The sequence below is a fragment of the Xiphias gladius genome, chromosome 15 (genome assembly GCF_016859285.1).
Source record: "Xiphias gladius isolate SHS-SW01 ecotype Sanya breed wild chromosome 15, ASM1685928v1, whole genome shotgun sequence".
NCBI classification, from domain to species: Eukaryota; Metazoa; Chordata; class Actinopteri; order Istiophoriformes; family Xiphiidae; genus Xiphias; species Xiphias gladius.
Genome location: NC_053414.1, coordinates 13603964 through 13622894, shown reverse-complemented (window position 1 = coordinate 13622894; position 18931 = coordinate 13603964). Strand labels below are relative to the sequence as shown.

General features: G+C 39.0%; 1 protein-coding gene across 3 annotated transcripts; it reads right to left on the bottom strand.

The window, feature by feature from the left end:
* Window positions 1-1240: 1240 nt before the first annotated feature.
* On the bottom strand, window positions 1241-14791 carry psip1a (PC4 and SFRS1 interacting protein 1a). Of its 3 annotated transcripts, XM_040147370.1 has the most exons (18): window positions 14690-14751; window positions 14430-14550; window positions 14193-14282; window positions 13135-13211; window positions 12265-12403; window positions 10595-10684; window positions 10124-10252; window positions 8785-8844; window positions 8615-8675; window positions 8117-8210; window positions 7573-7756; window positions 7349-7428; window positions 6985-7040; window positions 6021-6091; window positions 4548-4649; window positions 4232-4433; window positions 3041-3137; window positions 1241-2065 (listed from the first exon to the last, which is right to left on the bottom strand). In XM_040147370.1, exons 3-18 carry the CDS (start codon window positions 14262-14264, stop codon window positions 2035-2037), a joined length of 1545 nt encoding a protein of 514 aa, XP_040003304.1. In that variant the 5' UTR covers window positions 14265-14282; window positions 14430-14550; window positions 14690-14751; the 3' UTR covers window positions 1241-2034. The 3 variants fall into 3 exon arrangements, with proteins under 3 accessions (XP_040003304.1, XP_040003303.1, XP_040003305.1); XM_040147369.1 differs by lacking the exon at window positions 14430-14550 and having other exon boundaries at window positions 14690-14791; XM_040147371.1 differs by lacking the exon at window positions 14690-14751 and having other exon boundaries at window positions 14430-14683.
* Between the last annotated feature and the right edge of the window lie 4140 nt (window positions 14792-18931).

Below are 18931 nucleotides of genomic sequence, written 5' to 3'. Positions count from 1 at the left end.
ATCAATTTTTTCCCCTGAAGTCTGGTTTATGTTGTTTGACAAGGCCTTGGCGGAGACCAGCGCTCTACTGAGTGCATTTTCTGGTTGGAGTATTTATGAGCCGTATCAAGACAACACAGCACCAACTGTTTCACTGTGAGCTGTTAATTTTTTTTTTTTTTTTTTTTTTATGTAAAAGCTAACTTACGTTGTTTTACTTGGAATAACAGACCAGTAATTACGTCTTACTCAAATAATCATTACGAGGCTGTGAATCTCTCTCTCACATTTTGTCACAAAGCCCTTAAAAGCTGTTTCAGATCTAAAAGAGTAACTTAACACCCTGCTGACCTCCAGGGGTTTAACTTCTCATCCTGCGGCAGTGAAGTACAGGTGTACTGCTGTGACATTATTATTGGTTGTGGTTATAGGTGCAACAGACTTGACACTTTTAACCAGAGGGCACTGCACTGCTTTTCAGCCTGGTGTTAAAATTATTCTTTAAGTATTTCATCTATAAGACTAAATATTAATTATTAAATGCAGGAAAATCAAAGTTAAAGTTCAGAAAAAAACCCCCCACAAACAAACAATCAAATTCTCAGCCAGTCTGCTTCAACAGGACTGTGTGGGTGTGAATTGAAAAGATTGGATTGACAGTAGCCTGGCAACAAAAGCACCCGTTATCAGATTTTGATTCAAATATTGCTAGATCCTAACTGGTGCACTATTATATTATGACATTGCCTTCTTCCAACTGAGTCCCAGTGAGAGCTGCACAGACAAAAATACAGAAATCTCTCATGTGAAATAACCACATCACTCATTAAGGCAGAAAATAGGTTTGCAGGGATCTTAAGGCGACAGTGATGTAGGTCTGCCTGTTTGCAGAAATCGCAAAATTGTTGCCCAGTCAGTCAATCGCAGGAGCCAACAGGTCAAAATTTTGAGTTGTCCTTTTTGTCTACCCTGGGGCCTACAGAAATAAACCACATCCCCGATTCATCAAATTTATTTTTATGGATGCAACAAGTAGAACTACAGTATAGTAATAGTAGCATGCCCATCAATAACAACTACAGTTAAACAGGCTGGTAACTACAGAGTCAAACGTCATTGATTGAGAATCAAATAAAGACGACAGCTGACACGAAGTGGATCGACCTTTGTGAGGTGCTCTATACAGTGACGACAGCAATGTTTGACACTTACACGTGATTTCTATCAATGTAAACATACGATTAAAGACAAAAGGTGTATGTACTGTATATGTACTAGTTTATTATTGGAAGGGAAAACAGGTCGTCTGACAGCCAAAAAAATACTCTTATTTACATCTATGTTAACAAGAAAAACAACTTTAAAATAGACACTTGAACATGGTTGGGAAAAAAGCATCTTCTTGGCTAAAGAAATTTTGGCAAACTGTGTAAATTGTGTGTGTGTGCGCATCTTAAATGACTATGCATCTATGAATTGCTAATGCAGCCAATATTAGCAGACATGGTAATGGTGTTTCTAACTACAGCCAAGCCTCTGTACTTCGCATCATCTGTAAGTCAAGTGAACATCAAACTGTTGATTCTGTAAATGTCAAAAGCAAAGTTTGAAAAAGCATGAGAAATTATAGAGTACAACCAAAACCATCTACTCCAATCGAAAAATAGGACCAAATGGTGCTAACCCGCTAACTGTGAGCATGCTCATTAAGATCTAAGTTCGCGGTGCTGCAGATCTACGAGTTCTTACCCTTTACACTGTTAATCTAATTCAACAGATGTGACAAGGCATGTGAGAAGAGGTGTCTAAAAGGTAGAGATTACACAAATTACAAAAATAAACTTTGCAGCAAGTCATTATCTCGGGGCTGGAGGGGTTTGATGTACTGAAGCCTTTGAGCAGCAAACGTGACAAAAACTGTCAGTAAACTGGAAACCAGTGATCATTTTCAGTCATCAAAAGGAACTGGACATGAGATCCCAGTTGGTGAGCCCAGTTTGGACAAAGGAGTACAGCAGCAAATGTCCTCTCTTTTCACGAGGCAACGCAGGACACTCATGTGGACTCTTCCTGAGCTTTTGGGGCACTATAGTGAAAGAAAATAAATAGGTTTAAAAGTTAACAGATTTGATTGAAGACAATTAAGGAAAAGGCTGGTGATATTTTATACAATAGTACATAAGTACTCACTAGAGCACCAAATCTGTGTTAATCCGCAGTTGAAAATAGTCCCCAATAAATGCACTATTTACTTCAGTATGTGTAGCGTTTGCTAAAAACACTACATTATCCAGCTGTTTCAGGAAATCACAGAGCCTTTTTTTAAAAAAGGAACTATGCATTTGTGACAAGTATTTAATGATTTATGTTTTCAGCTGGAACAAATGGATTTGGGTCCGATTGCCACAGTGTAGGGAAGTAAAACTGGAATTTCTGTTCCACAAGTATGAAAACCTCATTCAAAATCACATAGACTTTTTTAATAACTCAAACAGCAAAAGAATTCAGCCATGGAACAGAACCTCTCTCAATAATATGCCGTGTGGTCCACTCCATGTGTCTGCATAAGAAATGTAATTTTAAAAAGAAAAAAAAAGAAAAAGAAAACCCAATATAATATTGTTGTTTTATCAATATTTCTATTATTCCCTGGACCATTGCAGGTTTAAAGTCAATGCTCAACAAAAGAGCCCATGAGCGAGTCAAAGGGTCGCGACTAGCTCAGACCACAGGAGAACATACAGGACTGGACGCTGTATTGGTTTTTAGACAGCACAGATTACAGCTAAAAAAAGAAAATAAAAAATTGTTGTTGAAATTTATGGATATGGATGAAAACAAGTCACAATAACGTATGTAACTGCATTGTTGTGTTGATAAATTTTCATGGGAGCTATAGTTTCTGGGCTATAGCTATAGCTATAGCTCTCTATGAGAGACCCAACTAACCGATTGTTGGTTAGGTGCTAATTTTAAGAATGACAAAGCATATGTGTTAATGTGAAACACGCGACCGACAGTGTCCCGACATTATATTTCCAGGTCAGATACCATCTACTACCTTTGATTTTCTCCTGCTGAGACGTCTTCCAGCAGCTTCTCTCTCTCTGTCTCCTGCTTCTTGTCTTCAGGGCTGATATCACCATTCGTTATCTTGTCTTTTGCACAAAGAGACACAAAGACTCAGTCAGTCAAAACGTAGCTACACAACCTAAACCACCGCAGAGACAAGAACTCACAGGAGCATGTGATGGCATGTGCCGAGCTTCAGACCTGACCGAAATAAATACGATTTTCTTCCATTTGGCATGCCCTGCTCTAGAAAGAGACCTTTCACAGAGGCTGGGATCTTGGTGAAGTACATTATGTAGAACTGTTAAGTGAATCACTACAGCGAGGATGTGGCTGCAGAGCTCTGATTACTAACATTGTTTCTATAAAGAAAGTCAAACACAGATGACGTCCTCCTGGAAAGAAGAGAAGAAACAGACTAAAAGCACATAAGTGTCTCCCTTCTCTGGTTGGTTTTCATAGTTGACTCAGCTGATCATAACTGATTTACCAATAACCAGCGGACATGCCTTATGACGCAACTTTATCACCTGACCTAGCCATCTCTCACTGTTAAATTTAGCTGCCATGGGCTGTAACACTACCAGCTTCAAAATAGACCTTAGGTATGATTTCTTACTTTTACACTTCCTGTTATCATCAAGAACATTTGGAACTTGTATGCAATTGTCCTCATCATTATCACGAATAATGACAATCAGCAACATTTCATAATGTTATAAATGTGTTATTACAACAGACAGTGAATTCAAACATAGTGACAAAAAAAATTAAAAAAAAAAAAAATTTGTGGGACCCATATATAGATATACTCTATGTAAATACTCACAGCAGTGCCCAGTCCAGGGTAATATTACACAGCTGGGAGATATTGCGTAGTGATTAATAGGGCTAAGGATCAAAATGTAATACTTTTTGAGACTAACTGAAATTTGTTGTTAGGGTTCAGTATCAGATTCTTGAGTATCAAAAGTTGGCATCAAATGATCTGTCTGGTTCTTAAAAAGGTATAATATTTAACTTTTCTGCATTAAAATGTCTAAAAACAACTAGACCTATGAGGCTAATAACGTAGTAGCCTTATTAGCCTAAATGAGTTATAAATAAAAATAAAACATTGGTATTTGCAGCACATTAAATCATTTTAACCTAAATATTGTAAAGCGCTAATGAATAGTACCTGAGTTGTTTTCCTTGGCTTGGTCAACTCTCTTCAGCGCTCCTTTCTTGGCTTCTTCATGCTGCCGTTGTTCGGCTAAAGACTTGTTGAGCACTTGGCTGAGCACACAGTCGCCTTCTCCAACCAGAAACATACTCTTAAACTTGTTATACAACATGGTGGCCTTATCCATGATGTCCTGACTGGCCTTGAATCTGCGAATCTAAAACATGTATGAAAACACGCATCACCACTCAATACACTTCGAAACACACCCCGTATGTAGTATGACTGTTCAGTTTGAAACAATTGTCTTTCTATGTATCTTTAACTGTACCTTTTTGAGTGTGGCAATGAGTTCACTGTGTTTCTGCAGGTGCTGGGTTGTGACCTGAAGGGCGCCTATCTCATCTAATGCCTCCAAGCACTTCTTCACATCCTAGAGAGGTGGACAGGAGGGGCAACAGGGTAAGTAAAGAGATGCCGTGGATTGGAGAAAAAAAAAGGTATAGCCATTAGAAAACAACAAGAGTAAAATAAATATAGAGAAACATAAAGAGATACAGGGTTCCCTCGCATCCTGGAGAACAGTTGACCGATTTTCCAGTCATGAAAAACACAAAAAAAATGAGAGAAAAAGTCAAATGTCCTGGAAAATCTTGCGTATTAAGTGTATTGTCATTATTAGCGTATGAATTCCTGAGTTACGGCCAAAAATGTGTTTTGTGAGATCACAGTGATCTTGACCTTTGATCTTTGACAACCAAATTCTAATCAGTTCAACCCTGAGTCCAAGTGAACGTTGGTGCCAAAGTTGAAGAAATTCCCTCGAGGTGTTCCTGAGATATCGCGTTCAAGGCAATGGGACAGAGGGACGGGACAACCTGAAAACGTAATGCCTCCGGCCACAGCTGTCGCCGGCACGGGGGCATAAAAATGCTATGTTATCCTACTGGAAGTACCGTTTAAAAAAAAAAAAAAAAAAAACGGCCTACTGTGCACATAAAGAAATTACACCCGGTCGGCAGCAATGTTAACAATGCTTGTTTACCAAAAACGTGTTTATTTAGGAAATGAATGAATTCCAAGACTAGACGTGATAGGCCATCCACAATGTAAAATGTTAAAACGTGACTAATAAGTAATAGTTTGTTTTTGTCACTTAACGTCATAACTTTTTTCCATTGACCAGCTATTTTTGACCGGATCAAAACTGACATTTCTAAAAAATGTCCGGCTTGCTGTCTTTCTCAGGCGCAAACATCGCCGTCTGCGTGTTTCCTGTGAGTCCTTTTGGTGTCGCCAACACTCTCACATTGCTGACGTCCCTCCATTGCCCAGCCTCAGTAAATTCATGACATTGACCAGCTCCGACTGTGTCACGAGGTTATTGTCTTTCTACTGTTCAGGTCATGCGCGGACCTGCGCCCCAGCTGGTAGAAATATCAGTCTCACACAGGGAAAGGATCTGTGATTTACCAAGTGCAGCAATTTAGTTTACAGAGGATGGGAGTCACAGGGTCATTCGGTTAGGATGTTATCACAGTCTTTTGCCTGTAAACACCCACAACACAAGGGAAGAATGGGAGGAGGAAACCAAACTTCCAAAGTTGAATAACAATTTTAAAGAACAGGAATCCAGTTTCACAGCATTTTATGGACAACTGAGATGAAACAACGTCTGAGCCTTTTGTCTGTCTATTCAGTGCGTGACGGGGAAAACGGCCAAACATCAATTTTAAAAAGTTGTGAGCGGTAAATGTAGGTAATATGATGTATTTACGTTATGACGGTGATTAACACAACTTACAGGGTTGTCAATTTTCAGTGAAACCTTGATCTCGCTGTGCAGTCTCTGGAGTTTCAAGTCAGTTGACATTTCTGGGAAAAAAGAAAAGACAACGCTGTGAAGGAAATGTTTTAGCTTACATTACTATTTTTAACAGAACTTCAATGATATGAATTTAACAAAACACTCTTTGGGGTAGCAAAAACCCCTTTACACTTGAGTAGATTTTTTTTTTTGGCCAGAGAAACATGTTTCCACCTGTTGGAAATGTTGGTTCACTAGGAGGTCCTGAATTTGAGACTCCCAAAACAGAATTATAACAACTGAAATTTGTTGCAGTGTTTACATAGTAAACTGAGGGACTAAATTAAACAATTAAAAAAAAAAAAAAACCCTGTGAAGGATTAATTAGGAGAATAATGAACCATAATAAGGGCTTATATTAATTAATGGTCTTCAATGACATGACTACAATTTAAGGTTTAATACCGTAGGTCTGATGATTATGGAATCATTACCTTCACCGGGAGGTTATGTGATCACCTGTGTCTGTCTGTCTGTTGGCCTGTTTGTTTGTTTGTCAGCACGATTACGCAACAACTACTGAGCCAGTTTGAACTTGGTAGAGGGATGGGGTGCGGGTCAGGGAAGCAGCCATTAAATTATGGGGCAGATCTGGATCATTTACTATATATTTGAATTTTTTCCTCTCAGGTCCGGCTCTACTGAGCACATTTTCTAGTTAAGCTATGTTTGGCTGTGCTACACAGGCTTATTATAAAGTCACTGTTATAACAAGCCTGTGTAAATATATAACATCTTCCTTCTTGACTCTTCTATCTTTAATATTAATGGCTTCATACTGAACAGAGAATTATTTGGTTGCTTCGTGCCTTGTAAACATGTGAGCCATGAAATTCTGGTACTTCTCTTCAGTTCGCCACCCTGGGCAATTTCTTTTTAATTACTTAAACACAGTGCTTACCTTTTTTCTTAACTCCTGCCCTCTCTTCATTTTTCTTCCCATCATCTTTGTTCAGCCTGCAAGACAGCAATAACCACACCATGTCAGAAATCTATCCATTCCTCCCCTAATGAATTTGTTTCTCTCCGTGTCATAAATAGTAAAAACACAAGTAGTTGAAAATTTATTGTGTTATTCCATTCAATATTTAAGTCTTTTCTCAAATTTAAATACCAAACATTTTCTGGTTACTCAAATGTTAGCTTTTCTCTTCATAGAAATGTAAATTAAATACTTTTGCATTTTCAGCCGCTAAAATAAGCAACATGAAGACATCACTTTGGTCTCTGGTAACGTGTAATGAGCACTGTATTTGTGCACTTACTCTCTTAATTCGTCTGCTTTCCGGCGCCGCACATCTTTGTCGATTTCTGAGCTTTGCTGTTTCTTTCTGCCTTTATTTTTCTGAGATGAAACGAAAATCAAAATCATATAAATTAAAGCATCACACTGACTTTCTTAACATTACAACCTTATTAGAGAAAATGTAAGTGTTTCACTGCTGATTAATTCTAACTGTGAAGATATTTGGGTGGACTGGACACATGCCTCTTCATCGTCAGAGCCAGAGGAGCTGTCATCCTTGGACTGCTTCTTCTTCTTGGCCTCAGGCTCCTTTAATTCTACATCCTTTCCTTTGATGTCCTCCTTCTTCTTTCTCTTCTCCTCCTCTCCACCCTTGGACTTGTCCTCTGGTGCCCTCTTTCTCTTTCTGTCTGACTCGGCAGTGTCCCTAAACGTTGGGAAAATATCTGTTAGAGGCTTAAACAGAAAAAATGAAAAACAGTTTAAATGTAGCTGCTCTATCGGTATAGCCCACAGCCACATCAACTAATATTGTTTATGAATGCAACATGTTTTTGCTTTGGTCTTCTTTACATCTCTTCGACTCGGTCTGTGCATCTTAGAATTCTTGAGGGTCAGCTGTCTATTTTGCATTGTAAATCTGACAAGCTTGAAATCAAAAGTGATATAGATTTATATTTCTTCTTCCTCCCAGAAACAAATCATCCTGGGCAAGTTACCCAGGCAAAGATCGAGCACAGACTTAAGTACAAATTTTTGCATCGTGTGTTTATATTCATGTGGTTACATTTCACTTCCTGAGCCTTGCTGGTCCTGCTGCTGGAGCAGAAGCAACTTCTCGCTTTTGGGCTTCCTGCCTCTTCGTTTGGGACCCTCTCCACCTGATCTCACACACACACACACACACACACACACACACACACACACACACACACACACACACACACACGCACACACACACACACACACACCAAAAATTCAGTTCACACACAAGTCGAGCTGAATGCTATGAATTCTGCTAACAGTTGAAATAAAATCTGACACAGTGCTAATGTCCAATAACTGTACAATGCAACATGTTTGTCAACGTGATTAATGTTATTCTCTCATATTTCCTGCTGCTGTGTATCTATACCTGTCTCACTGTTACTCTCTCACACAAGCTGCACAGACAGTATAACACCAGTTAGGAATGACCTTGAGCTTTCTAGGATTATTCATCCTCTTTATGGCACAAATTCATAAACAGCATTATGGGTTCGCTATCAAGGGGAAAAGAGCTTACCCGAAGGGCTCACAGGACTAGCAGGAGCATTGTCTTTTTCAGTCTCCTGGTCAGTGTCACTCTGGGGGAAAAATTGAAAACACACCATCTTATCAAATCTTTCCTACAAACTAAAAACAGTTTTATACATAATAGCTTCGCTTGTAAAACCATTTATAAATGCTACCAACCTTTTTTTTTCTTCCTCTCTTGGGTTTAAGAACATCTGTGGATTCTTTCTGAGCAGCGCCCTAAAATGTGACACCTTTGTTAATTTTGTTATGTCTACAACGCCTCTGAAAGATATCAACAAGAGCTGCAACACTACGAGGAGAACAAAAGGAAAGCTGGATGTAAATGTCAACACGAAATGTTAACAGGTATTCAGGGCTTCTTGGATTATTTGATCAGTCCCTTGATAGACTCACCTGACAAAAAAACAAAAAACAAACACACACTACTTTTGTTTCTGGATTGGTAGCTTGGCATCTAGTGTATAACAGTGGTATTACACTCAATGCAATACTAAATTTTCCAGTGTTTCATTAACTGTAGATGTGTCGTGGTTTCAAACTACATACTTTAGAATGTCACTGCCCATTGAACTTTATACAGACAATGAAAAATGTCGTTCTAAAGATTTAATTGTTTTTTTTTTTTTTTTACAAGATCTTTCTGGAGCTGTTTCAGCATCCTCTGCAAATCTCCTCCACCTCCCTTGTCAACTGTATTATGGGACAGAGGTGTACATCAACAGTACACTTAAATACTACGTGTTTTTAGTGCATACTGACATACTGCATACATACCTTTTTTGGGTATACTTTATTTGAAATAGTTTGTATTAGTATGGAATTGGGACACAGCTCATTGCTTGTTAAAATACTCAGCAGTGGGAAAATGCTGAAACGTAAAAAAATTCAATTGACTGAGCCCCTCTCACCCTGCGCAAAATACATGACGACATTAACTGAGTTTCAACTTACCTTTCTCCAGAGCACATAGAAAGCCATGCAAAAATAAAGTTACATAAACTAATTGCAAACAGTAGAATTAGGCGGTACATGGACAGGGAAAAGCGGGAAATGGAAAGCACTAACACAAGTTGTCAGGGCGGTAAAACAGAGAGAGATGATAAAAAACCCACTTTCCAGTTATTTATGTTACAGTCACACACAAAGTTAGTGTCCCCCTGACACTAGCACCATTTTCAGTGGGCTAGCACAAGCTTACCTGAAATAATTTAATGTTAATTACTTTATTGCAGACACAGGGACTGCTTTCTCACGTGATTCATTCTGTCCGTAAATCATTTACCACCTCAGTGGCATTGAAACAGCAAACCCAGGCCAGGCACTTTCAACAAAACATCAAGCACTGGCACAGCTTTGTGGCTGCCAGCAAGAGTTTTGAGCCAAAAAGAAACAAACCACCAATTGAAAAAACCACCAAGTGTCACATGCTTCCCCACGGGGAGGGGATGAGACAACCTGCACCGCTTTATGGTATCCCAGCATGCAAAGTACGTACATCCTGGTTCTGAGGACCCTGCTCAGAGATCAGAGACCCTTCCTCCTCCTCCTCCTCCTCCTCCTCCTCCTCCTCCTCCTCCTCCTCCTCCTCATTCTCATTCTCCTGCTCAGCCTCACTTCCTGGAACCTGAATGCACCCGAAACACAGCATAGGATGCAGTGTGGTGGGGTAAGCGAGTCTTGAAAGGGAGAAAAGTTAGCAAGTATCCTTCTGTTGCACACACTACTCTTAGCATACAGGCCTTTTAATCTATGAATACAATTTTACACTATCGATTTGTAAGATATTGCCTGCTTTGATATGTAATTCAGTATGAAGCAGATACACATGACACACATTAGAGAAAGATCAGAAAGACAGCAAAAGAAGAACGAAGCTGACAACACAGGTACAAACCAGTAGCATGTCAATGCAGTGAAGCGACTGTGTACATATTTACTTTTACAGATTTGAAGAGCAAAAACTTACTTTGGATTTTATCCCCTTGTCCTCTACATCCTCCTCTCCTTCTGGACTGCTGTCTGAATCCTTTTCAGTGAAAGACTCTGGAGGAACCGGCTTCGATAAATAAATTAATTAATTAATTTTAAAAAAAAGAAAAGAAAAGAAAAAAAAGGAGAAAAATTGATTAAATGAGACAATTTAAAAAAAAAAACACAATAAGCAGAGGGCCCTTAATCCGCTGTGCACAAGCACTAATGTCAGAGGACCATGCTAGACATGGATTAGATGGTTTGTTTTCCCTAGTAAACACATGTGCACAGACACGATTAACCAGTGTTGCCACATTTCCCTGACCAAAACAGAGTCAGAGCAAGCATCTGGTCCTAGGAGACGCCAAACTCCAAGCCAGGGTTACATTAATAAAAGAGTATACTAAGTCTTTTGGATGACGGTAAACTTACAAGAACAGATGCTAAGCCTTAAGAAGTGTTAATAATTGAAAAAAAAAAACAGTTGTGATAAACTGAAATGACATTTTCCAATTACTGATGACAGTCTCAATCATCCTTATCAGAGGAGAGGAGGGGTCGATTAATTGGAATATATTGTAGTCCCACCTTTGTGAGGAGACACCACCCTTACGTCCAAATTATCAAAAACTGTCCAAAACAACTTTTTCCCCCATCTAATTAAAGAAAAATTACCACCCAATCTGGCAACACTGTGCTCAGTCCGTTCCTTCTTTGAAAGTGTAGTGTAAAAGTGCTAGAACCTGATACACAGTGTAAATGAGAAGTCTGCGCAATGTGGAGTGTGAGAGTGCAGAAAATGTTTAATGTGCATGCATGTTTCAGGGTGAACCGTTCTTCAGCGTCAGCCACCAGCAGATGCACTTCACACACTTTTTCTTTGCTGAATTAACAATTTTACAAATAATTTGAAAACCCCAGTTTATAGTGGCAATCTAGGAAAATTGCTGCAAAGTTCCATTTTATTACAAATGGATTAAAATTGTCTAAATGGCACAATATATGGTGGTGTAAGATTACAAAAACTGGAAAAACTATCATGGCCAAGAAATCTAATTTAGCTATGTGTGTTAGAGGTCTGAGGTTCAGCCAAACTGCAGCCGCCCACCACAACTCAACTGAAGTTGGTTTGTTTGAAAGTGACCTGCCCACCTGTACCAAAAAGGCCCAGATGTACATAGAGAACTAGTTTAAACTTCATTAAACCCTAACAAAACTGAGCTAAGCTACTCTTAGTAACTGTAACAAAACCTTCAACAGCTGCCTCACAGTAAAAGCGTAAATGAATTTAATTTGCTATAAAGACTTTTAACATTAATGCAGCTGCAGAAAAGCCGGACTCTACATTAACAATATATTAGCATTGCAAAAATAAATGTTGAGTTCTATTCTCCCCATTTAGCAGAACTTTGTCTCTCATGAAGCATTTTTTCTGTTTACCCTAACTTCTCTCAAGCAGCTGAAAAAACTGGTCAAAACATAAAAAACACTTTGGTTAGTTTTAGATATCCACGGAAAACCCTGGATCAGGAAGTGGGGATAAAAACAAACACAAAATCCACAAACCAACTCAAAGCAGTCAGGGAGGAGCAGCCAATCCAAGCCTAAGTCCAACTTCTGGGGGATAAATACCGAAAAATGTTTTTAGTGGAATTAAAGACATACCTTGGGTGCAGTGAGCTCAACTTTTGGGTTGTTCTCAATCTCCCACAACCCTTCGTTGAAGCCTTTCCTCTTGTTAGGCTTGGCATACTTCTCTTTGTTAGGCAGGTATGGAAAGATATCTTTTGGGCCAAGAAATGCTCTGTTGGAAAGAAGATCACTTGAAGGATGTTTGTCCATTTAATATTTTCCGAGCCACTAAGAATGTAGCGTGTGCTTACAGTGAGATGGAGCAGCAGCACACAGACAAAGGCAGACAGGTAACTCTATTCAGACGCTCATCAAACATTCATGTATTTCAAGAAACACCTACAATAGACCACAATGATAGCTGAGCAGACAAAGAGCGATATAAATGCAGCCATTTACCCATTTAAATTATGTTTATATTGGTCACTCACTGTATGAGAGTGCATACAGTCAGAAAACTCTAATATCAACAGTTACACTTGAAATAATAAAACAAATGACTTCCTCAACCTCTGTAGATCTGCTCGGTGCTCAATTATTCCCATGAGGATTTATCTAATATACACTGAAGTGTTCACATGCATCAAGTATAAGACATTGTTGCCACACAATTCTTCAGTTTTGAGATTTTGCTGTACCTACTCACATGGAAATTCTATGGCATCGTGTGGACAATACACATTAAATACATAATTCACCTTTTTCCACCATTTTTTCTAAATAGCAACACAGTTTTCTATGTCAGTTTTACCTGACCATGCACTTCCTGCAATACCTTCTATTTTTTCTGGCCACTCAGACTAAGCAAAGATTAGATAGTACCACCCCTAAGTAGGTACAATGTAAACCCACTGATACAAAAAGAGATTACAACGATGGTCTGTTGGTTTGTCTGTTACTAACGTTTCATGGGTGCCAAAGAAGAAGATGGGAAACTTGATGTTGGACGGCTTCACAGCACCGTCCGGCACTTCATCGATCTGTAAGAGAGACGAGAAAGAAGCAGGTATTCTCTTTTGGCCGTAAACAACTTAAAGTCATCATTCGAGAAGGAACAATTAGTTGATTAATCAATAAGTCGACTGACAGAAAGTTAATCGGCGACTATTTTGATTGACCAGATTGATTACTTAAGTTATTTTTCTAGCAGAAACATTCGCTGGCTCCAGCTTCTCTAATGTGGTGACCTGCTGCTCTTTTTTGTCTTGTACGACTGTAATCAAATATCTTTACGTTCTGGACAGATTGTCGGACAAACAAGCTATTTAAATAGGTAATTAATTGATAATGAAAATTATTATTAGTTATTATTATTAGTAAATTAGTTATTTACTCATCATCGTACTGTCTCCACATTAAAAAGCAAACTTAAGCGGTTTCTGTTTTCGCAGGTGTTTGATTATTTGCTGCTTGTTTGTGTCTGTGAGGTGGATGTGGGTTATTTGCTGTTATTTTGTGGGTGGATTTTTGCACCTGCTTTGAAATGTAAAGTAAATGCAGTTTACTTCATCATATCCACACATCTGAGACGCTGTAACCAGCAAAGATTTGGCATTTGTGCCTAAAAAAAAAAAAAAAAAAAGACTAAAACGATTTAGAGCTTCATTGATAAGTTGGCTGGAAAAATAATTGGAATTATTAATCGATAAGTTAAGTAATTTGTATGCAAATATTTTGATATGATATTAAACGAATATCTATGAGGTTTGGATGGTTGGTTGGACAAAAAAAGAAATTAAAAGACATTTTTCATTATTCTGACACTTTATGAGCTAAACGATTAATCGAGAAAATAATCGGCAGAATAACCATTCATGAAAATAATCATTAGTTGTACCCCTTGAGCAATCGATCATAGTTGCCGATTAATAGGACTATTTTCGACTAATCGTTGGAGCTCTAATCAAATGCGCCATGACTAAATTTGCCTTGCTTTGCCTGTGAATAAGCTCCAGACTTACTCTTGCAGGCCAGTGAGGATAGCCCTTCATCTTGGCGAAGATCAGATCACCAGGTTTCCAGTCTCGAGCCATGCTGAAGGTATTCGCGAGCTGGAAAACAAAGAAGAGTAAATTAGCTTGTTGATGTACATACACCGCACTGTGGTGCATCTACTCCGGCTCGGGAAACGTGTACAGATTCACTTAGTGCCCCTCCCCCTAACTACCACTACCACTACCACCACCACCACCACCTACATCCTTCAGAGTCCACAGTTCATTCAAACGTGACAGTCATGTTTGGTACGACAAAACTGGTCCAGCGTTGCACACATCCACTGCCTGTGCTCAAGCTGATCTCACTGACGCTCAACAGACCCTAAAATCCGAGTTAACCAGCGTGAACAAGACGTAAGCACAGCCTCATCAACAAACAGACATGCTACCTAGCTTGTAGCCGTTTAAAGCTACAGAAGCCACAACAGTTCCCTTCCGGTCACTTTTAGTGCGAATATTACCTGAATATCGTTGGTAGTTCAGTAAACGGTTGATGTAGCACAGGTTCTTTTTTTTTTTTTTTTTTTTTTTACCAGGATGTACGGGTGCACGTTTTCCGCTCCCGCGCAGGACGTCGGCAGACTGCACCATTACATGGCAAGATGGGGGGGTTAGTTTTAACTAATTTTATTACTATTGTTGTTGTTGTGTTTTAAAGAAGAACCAAAAGCTTATAAACAGTTAAATCGTACGTGCTTGTAAAGCCATAGGGGGACTGATTATGGGATTTTATAGGGGAAAATATTTATGAAAGTAAACACGCTGAGCATCCTACCTCAACATAGATTATCTATGTAGGCATTTTGTTTAGGAAAAAAGTGGGCGTCAACTTCCAGGCATGCGCACTTAAGCCCACACTTTAACAAATAAACATAGCCACGCTCAACGTCGTTGCCATGGAATCTTGTTAGGGGCAGACCTACAACAAATACACGAATCACAAAATGTACGTTTAGTAGTCTATGTAATTTTTGGTCCAATATATAGTTCACATGTTCTCAGTACCTCAAAATAGGATACGAGTGGGAAATCTGCAGCTGCTCCTTTCTTCTACCTGGTCCTGATGTTGAGCCTGCCACTTTGATGCAGGGTGCATTATCCTTAATTATAACATAGAGGCTTATCCTCTTTTTTTCAGGAATAATGAAGGTTTTGATCTATTTTTCTGGTTATCAATGAGTGCAAGACAAATAAAGAAAACGTGGCTCATATCTCTGTCACATAAACTTGTCGTGTTTGTTCATTTTCATACTGTTGCATACAAAAGTTAGGGCACCCTTGGACACAAGAAGTATACGGCCCCTGCAGCAAATGGACATTGAAAAATGACCCTTTCTTCAAATGTTAATACACTGTTGAACTTCAAAAATTGGGAAAAATTAAACAGTGATGTGGCATGTATAAAAGTTTGGGCATCCCACTACTAGTAAAACACTCGGAACTTCATTAAGTCGTTAGGCCTTAATTGACCCACTAGGACTTGGGACTAAGGCAGGTCAGCAGCTGTCATTATAAAATTGTCAGCTGATGACACACCCAGAGCTGATTAATTCTCTGACTCTTCAAAACTCGTGGGGACACTCAACAACCACGGGCTCCTCTAAGCAGCGGACTGAAGATCTGAAAACGAAGCTAATTGATGCCTACAAAGCAGGGTAGGCGATTAAAAACATTCCAGCTTGAAACTTCCAAAAGTCCTAAGTTAAGTGGCAGTTAACGGGAACTGTGGAAGTCAAGACAAGCTCTGGAAGACCAAGAAAACTTTCAGAAAAAAATACACACCTTCTCCTTCACACAGGAGCGGCATTTGATGAAAAGACCACATGTGCCAACTGTGAAGCATGGGGATGGAAATATTTTGTTTTGGGGCTGTCTGGCAGCCAGTGACACAGCAACCATTGAACAGATAGAGAGAAGAATTGGTTCCACTGAATATCAGCAAATTCTGGATGCAATCGACCTGGAGTCGGTCAAGAAAGTGAAACTGAAAAGAGTCTGCCTTCTACAACAGGACAATGAGCCAAAGCAGACCTGAAAATCCACCATGAACCACTTCAAGAAACACAAGCTGAAGCTTTTGGATCGGCCCTCACGGTCCCCTGGCCCCAACATCAAAATCTGAGGGTTGATCTTAAACATGCAGTGTGTGCAGGGACAGCCTAAAAACATCCCAGAACCCCAAGTGATCTGTGAAAACTCCCAAATCGAGGACAGAAAGACTCTTAGCTGGCTGCAAAAAAGTGTTTGAAAGCTTTGATATCTGCCAAAGGTGGGTTTACTAAGTAATTTCTTTGTAACTTACTGACCAAACTTTTGTATACGCCAAAATTCCTGTTTAATTTTTGAAGTTCATGAAATAAAAAATAACAGTGTCTTAACATTTGAAAAAAATGCTAATTTTTAATGTCCAGTGTCATCACGATTACATCTAGGAGGGATATACACCAAAACGTTTGGTGAAGGCTCTTCAGTTGAAATGAAGTATAAAGTCTCATTGAGTCCCATATTGTTATGAACTTGACCTCTGTGGATAGATTTTTTTTGATTCTCACAATTTTTATAACAGGTTTCTTCATCACTCATTAAACATGTGAATCTTTTGGAAAATACTGACTTTTGAAATGCTGACTCCATTTGGTTGGCAGTCAGTGACCTCTAGTGGCAAGATCAGGACTAACAGGTGAAGTGTAAGCACAGGTGATAGATTGCTTCAAATATGTTTTAGCTGGTTTTCATTTCATTTTAAAAGGCTTTGATATGGATTTCGTAGTGTAGAGGCTTCTTAAAACAAAACAAAACAAAACAAAAAGAAAGAGAGAAAACAGTATCTTGTTTGTGAGGTAATTTACTTGTGACTTGATTATAGTGCATGTGACAACCAACAATCCAAAACCAAGAGATAATCAATTTAAAACGACATAAACACAGAAAAAGCTGCAAATCCTAACATTTTAGAAGCTGGAGGCAGACGATAATTGACATTATTGCTTGAAAGATTACTTAAATGATTTATCAATTATCATATTTATCATTGTTATAATAGCTAATGATTAAATTTCTGTCCATCCAAAAGTTCCTTTTAATTATTGTTTGTTTCTCAAAGGTTTCTTATTTAGTTTGAAAAAACTTAAGGGATAATCAAGAGTTGAAGAGAAAAAAATCTGTAAATAAGTCAGCGACCAGGCTCTGAAGTGCTTTATGCTGATAAAACACTGCAGATGGTGAAAGTATATGAAGGTGACTTCAACCTTTGTGGCCACACAGAAACGCAAGCAAGTGTGCACAAATCCAAGGCTATGTGTGAGTGCATTAAAGACAAAAGAAGATGCTGATAGCTGAAGGACAGGCTCATCAGCCACAGGGTCCCAGAGAGGGGGATAAGGGAGAAGTAGAGGCCGGGATGGGCCAAAGGAGGGTGGATGAGACAAAAGGAGAAGAGGTAAGTGGAACCCAGGTACATGCCCAGGAATAGCTCACAGGAGCTACCAAGCCCCCTGCCCAGCCTGCGAGGTGAGAGACCTCAGTGTTGGACCCCGGCCAGCTTAGTGGGGTTCCTGCTCAGACACACGGTTATAACGGAGGCCAGGGATGGAGCTATAGAGAGATGACAGCGTGTGAGTGTGTATCCTTCACCCTGGCAGACGATATGTTGGCAGAAGTTCCCAGCCCACTCGGTCTCCGAGGGCCACAGAGTCCTGCTATCCTACCTCACTCATTTGTTAAACCGCCTCTCTTCTCGCTCACATGCTGAGAGAGTGCTACTTTATATATGACCAGCGCCATTCAAAATCACCTCCCTACTATAATGCTGCCCCCTGGCCAGAATGGCAATGAGACAACCCAGAAAAGGAACAGTCAGATTTCACTGGAGGCCGTAATTTGCTCTGCAAGTTCTACAACACGTACTGTACTTACTTCAACTTCATTTTTCATGAAGTTCAAAATGCAGCACTTTTGACTCCACCACATTTATTCGACAGCTTTTGTTATAAATTATTTTACAGATTAAGATTTTGCACATGAAGCATGAAGGGTTTATAAAAAAAAATGCATTGTTATAGATTAAACTAGCGAGGAACATATAAAATAGTCACTCTATCTCCACCTTGACCAACTACAACATTCTACTGACACTTGCATTTAGAGCTGCATAGATTTGTTAATTGACATAAAATTAATCAGTATTTTTTTTTTACACTAAAATGCCAAATATTTGCTGGTTTCAGCTCCACAAGCCTGGGGATTTGAGGCATTTCCGTGTCGTACATGATAGTAAGTCTGCAGATTAATTGATAGTGAAAATAAACTGTTAGATGCAGCCCTACATTAATGCATCTGTAAAACTAATCAATTTTAATTTAATATTATTTAATTTTCAATTTAATATGTAAAATCATAACATTTAGGGGGTCATAATTTGGACAATTTTTCAGCATCATGAATATTTTACTTAATACCATAAGTACATTGAGCTGATTACAGACTTTTATTTGAGTAACATTTTCACATTTTACTTCTAATGGAGTATTTTCAATCTTTGGTATTTTTACTTTTACTTAAGTAACAGGTCTGAGTACCAAATCAACAGACTGAAAAAGAGGGCAGAGCCACAGACTCTCAGGTGAAATTTGAAGGTGACTTACAGCAGACAGTTGGTTAAAAAGAGTAGCATCAAGTAGAGTGGAACTCCATCATATGTATAT

Excerpts from the sequence above, each read along its gene's own strand:
- psip1a (XM_040147369.1), bottom strand. The coding sequence starts at position 14,264 with ATGGCTCGAGACTGGAAACCTGGTGATCTGATCTTCGCCAAGATGAAG. Across the intron at positions 7,757-8,116 it reads CAAGGCTCAGGAAGTGAAAT|GGACACTGCCGAGTCAGACA; the intron begins GTAACCACATGA and ends CCCAACGTTTAG. Across the intron at positions 2,066-3,040 it reads TCAGCAGGAGAAAATCAAAG|TGCCCCAAAAGCTCAGGAAG; the intron begins GTAGTAGATGGT and ends CTTTCACTATAG.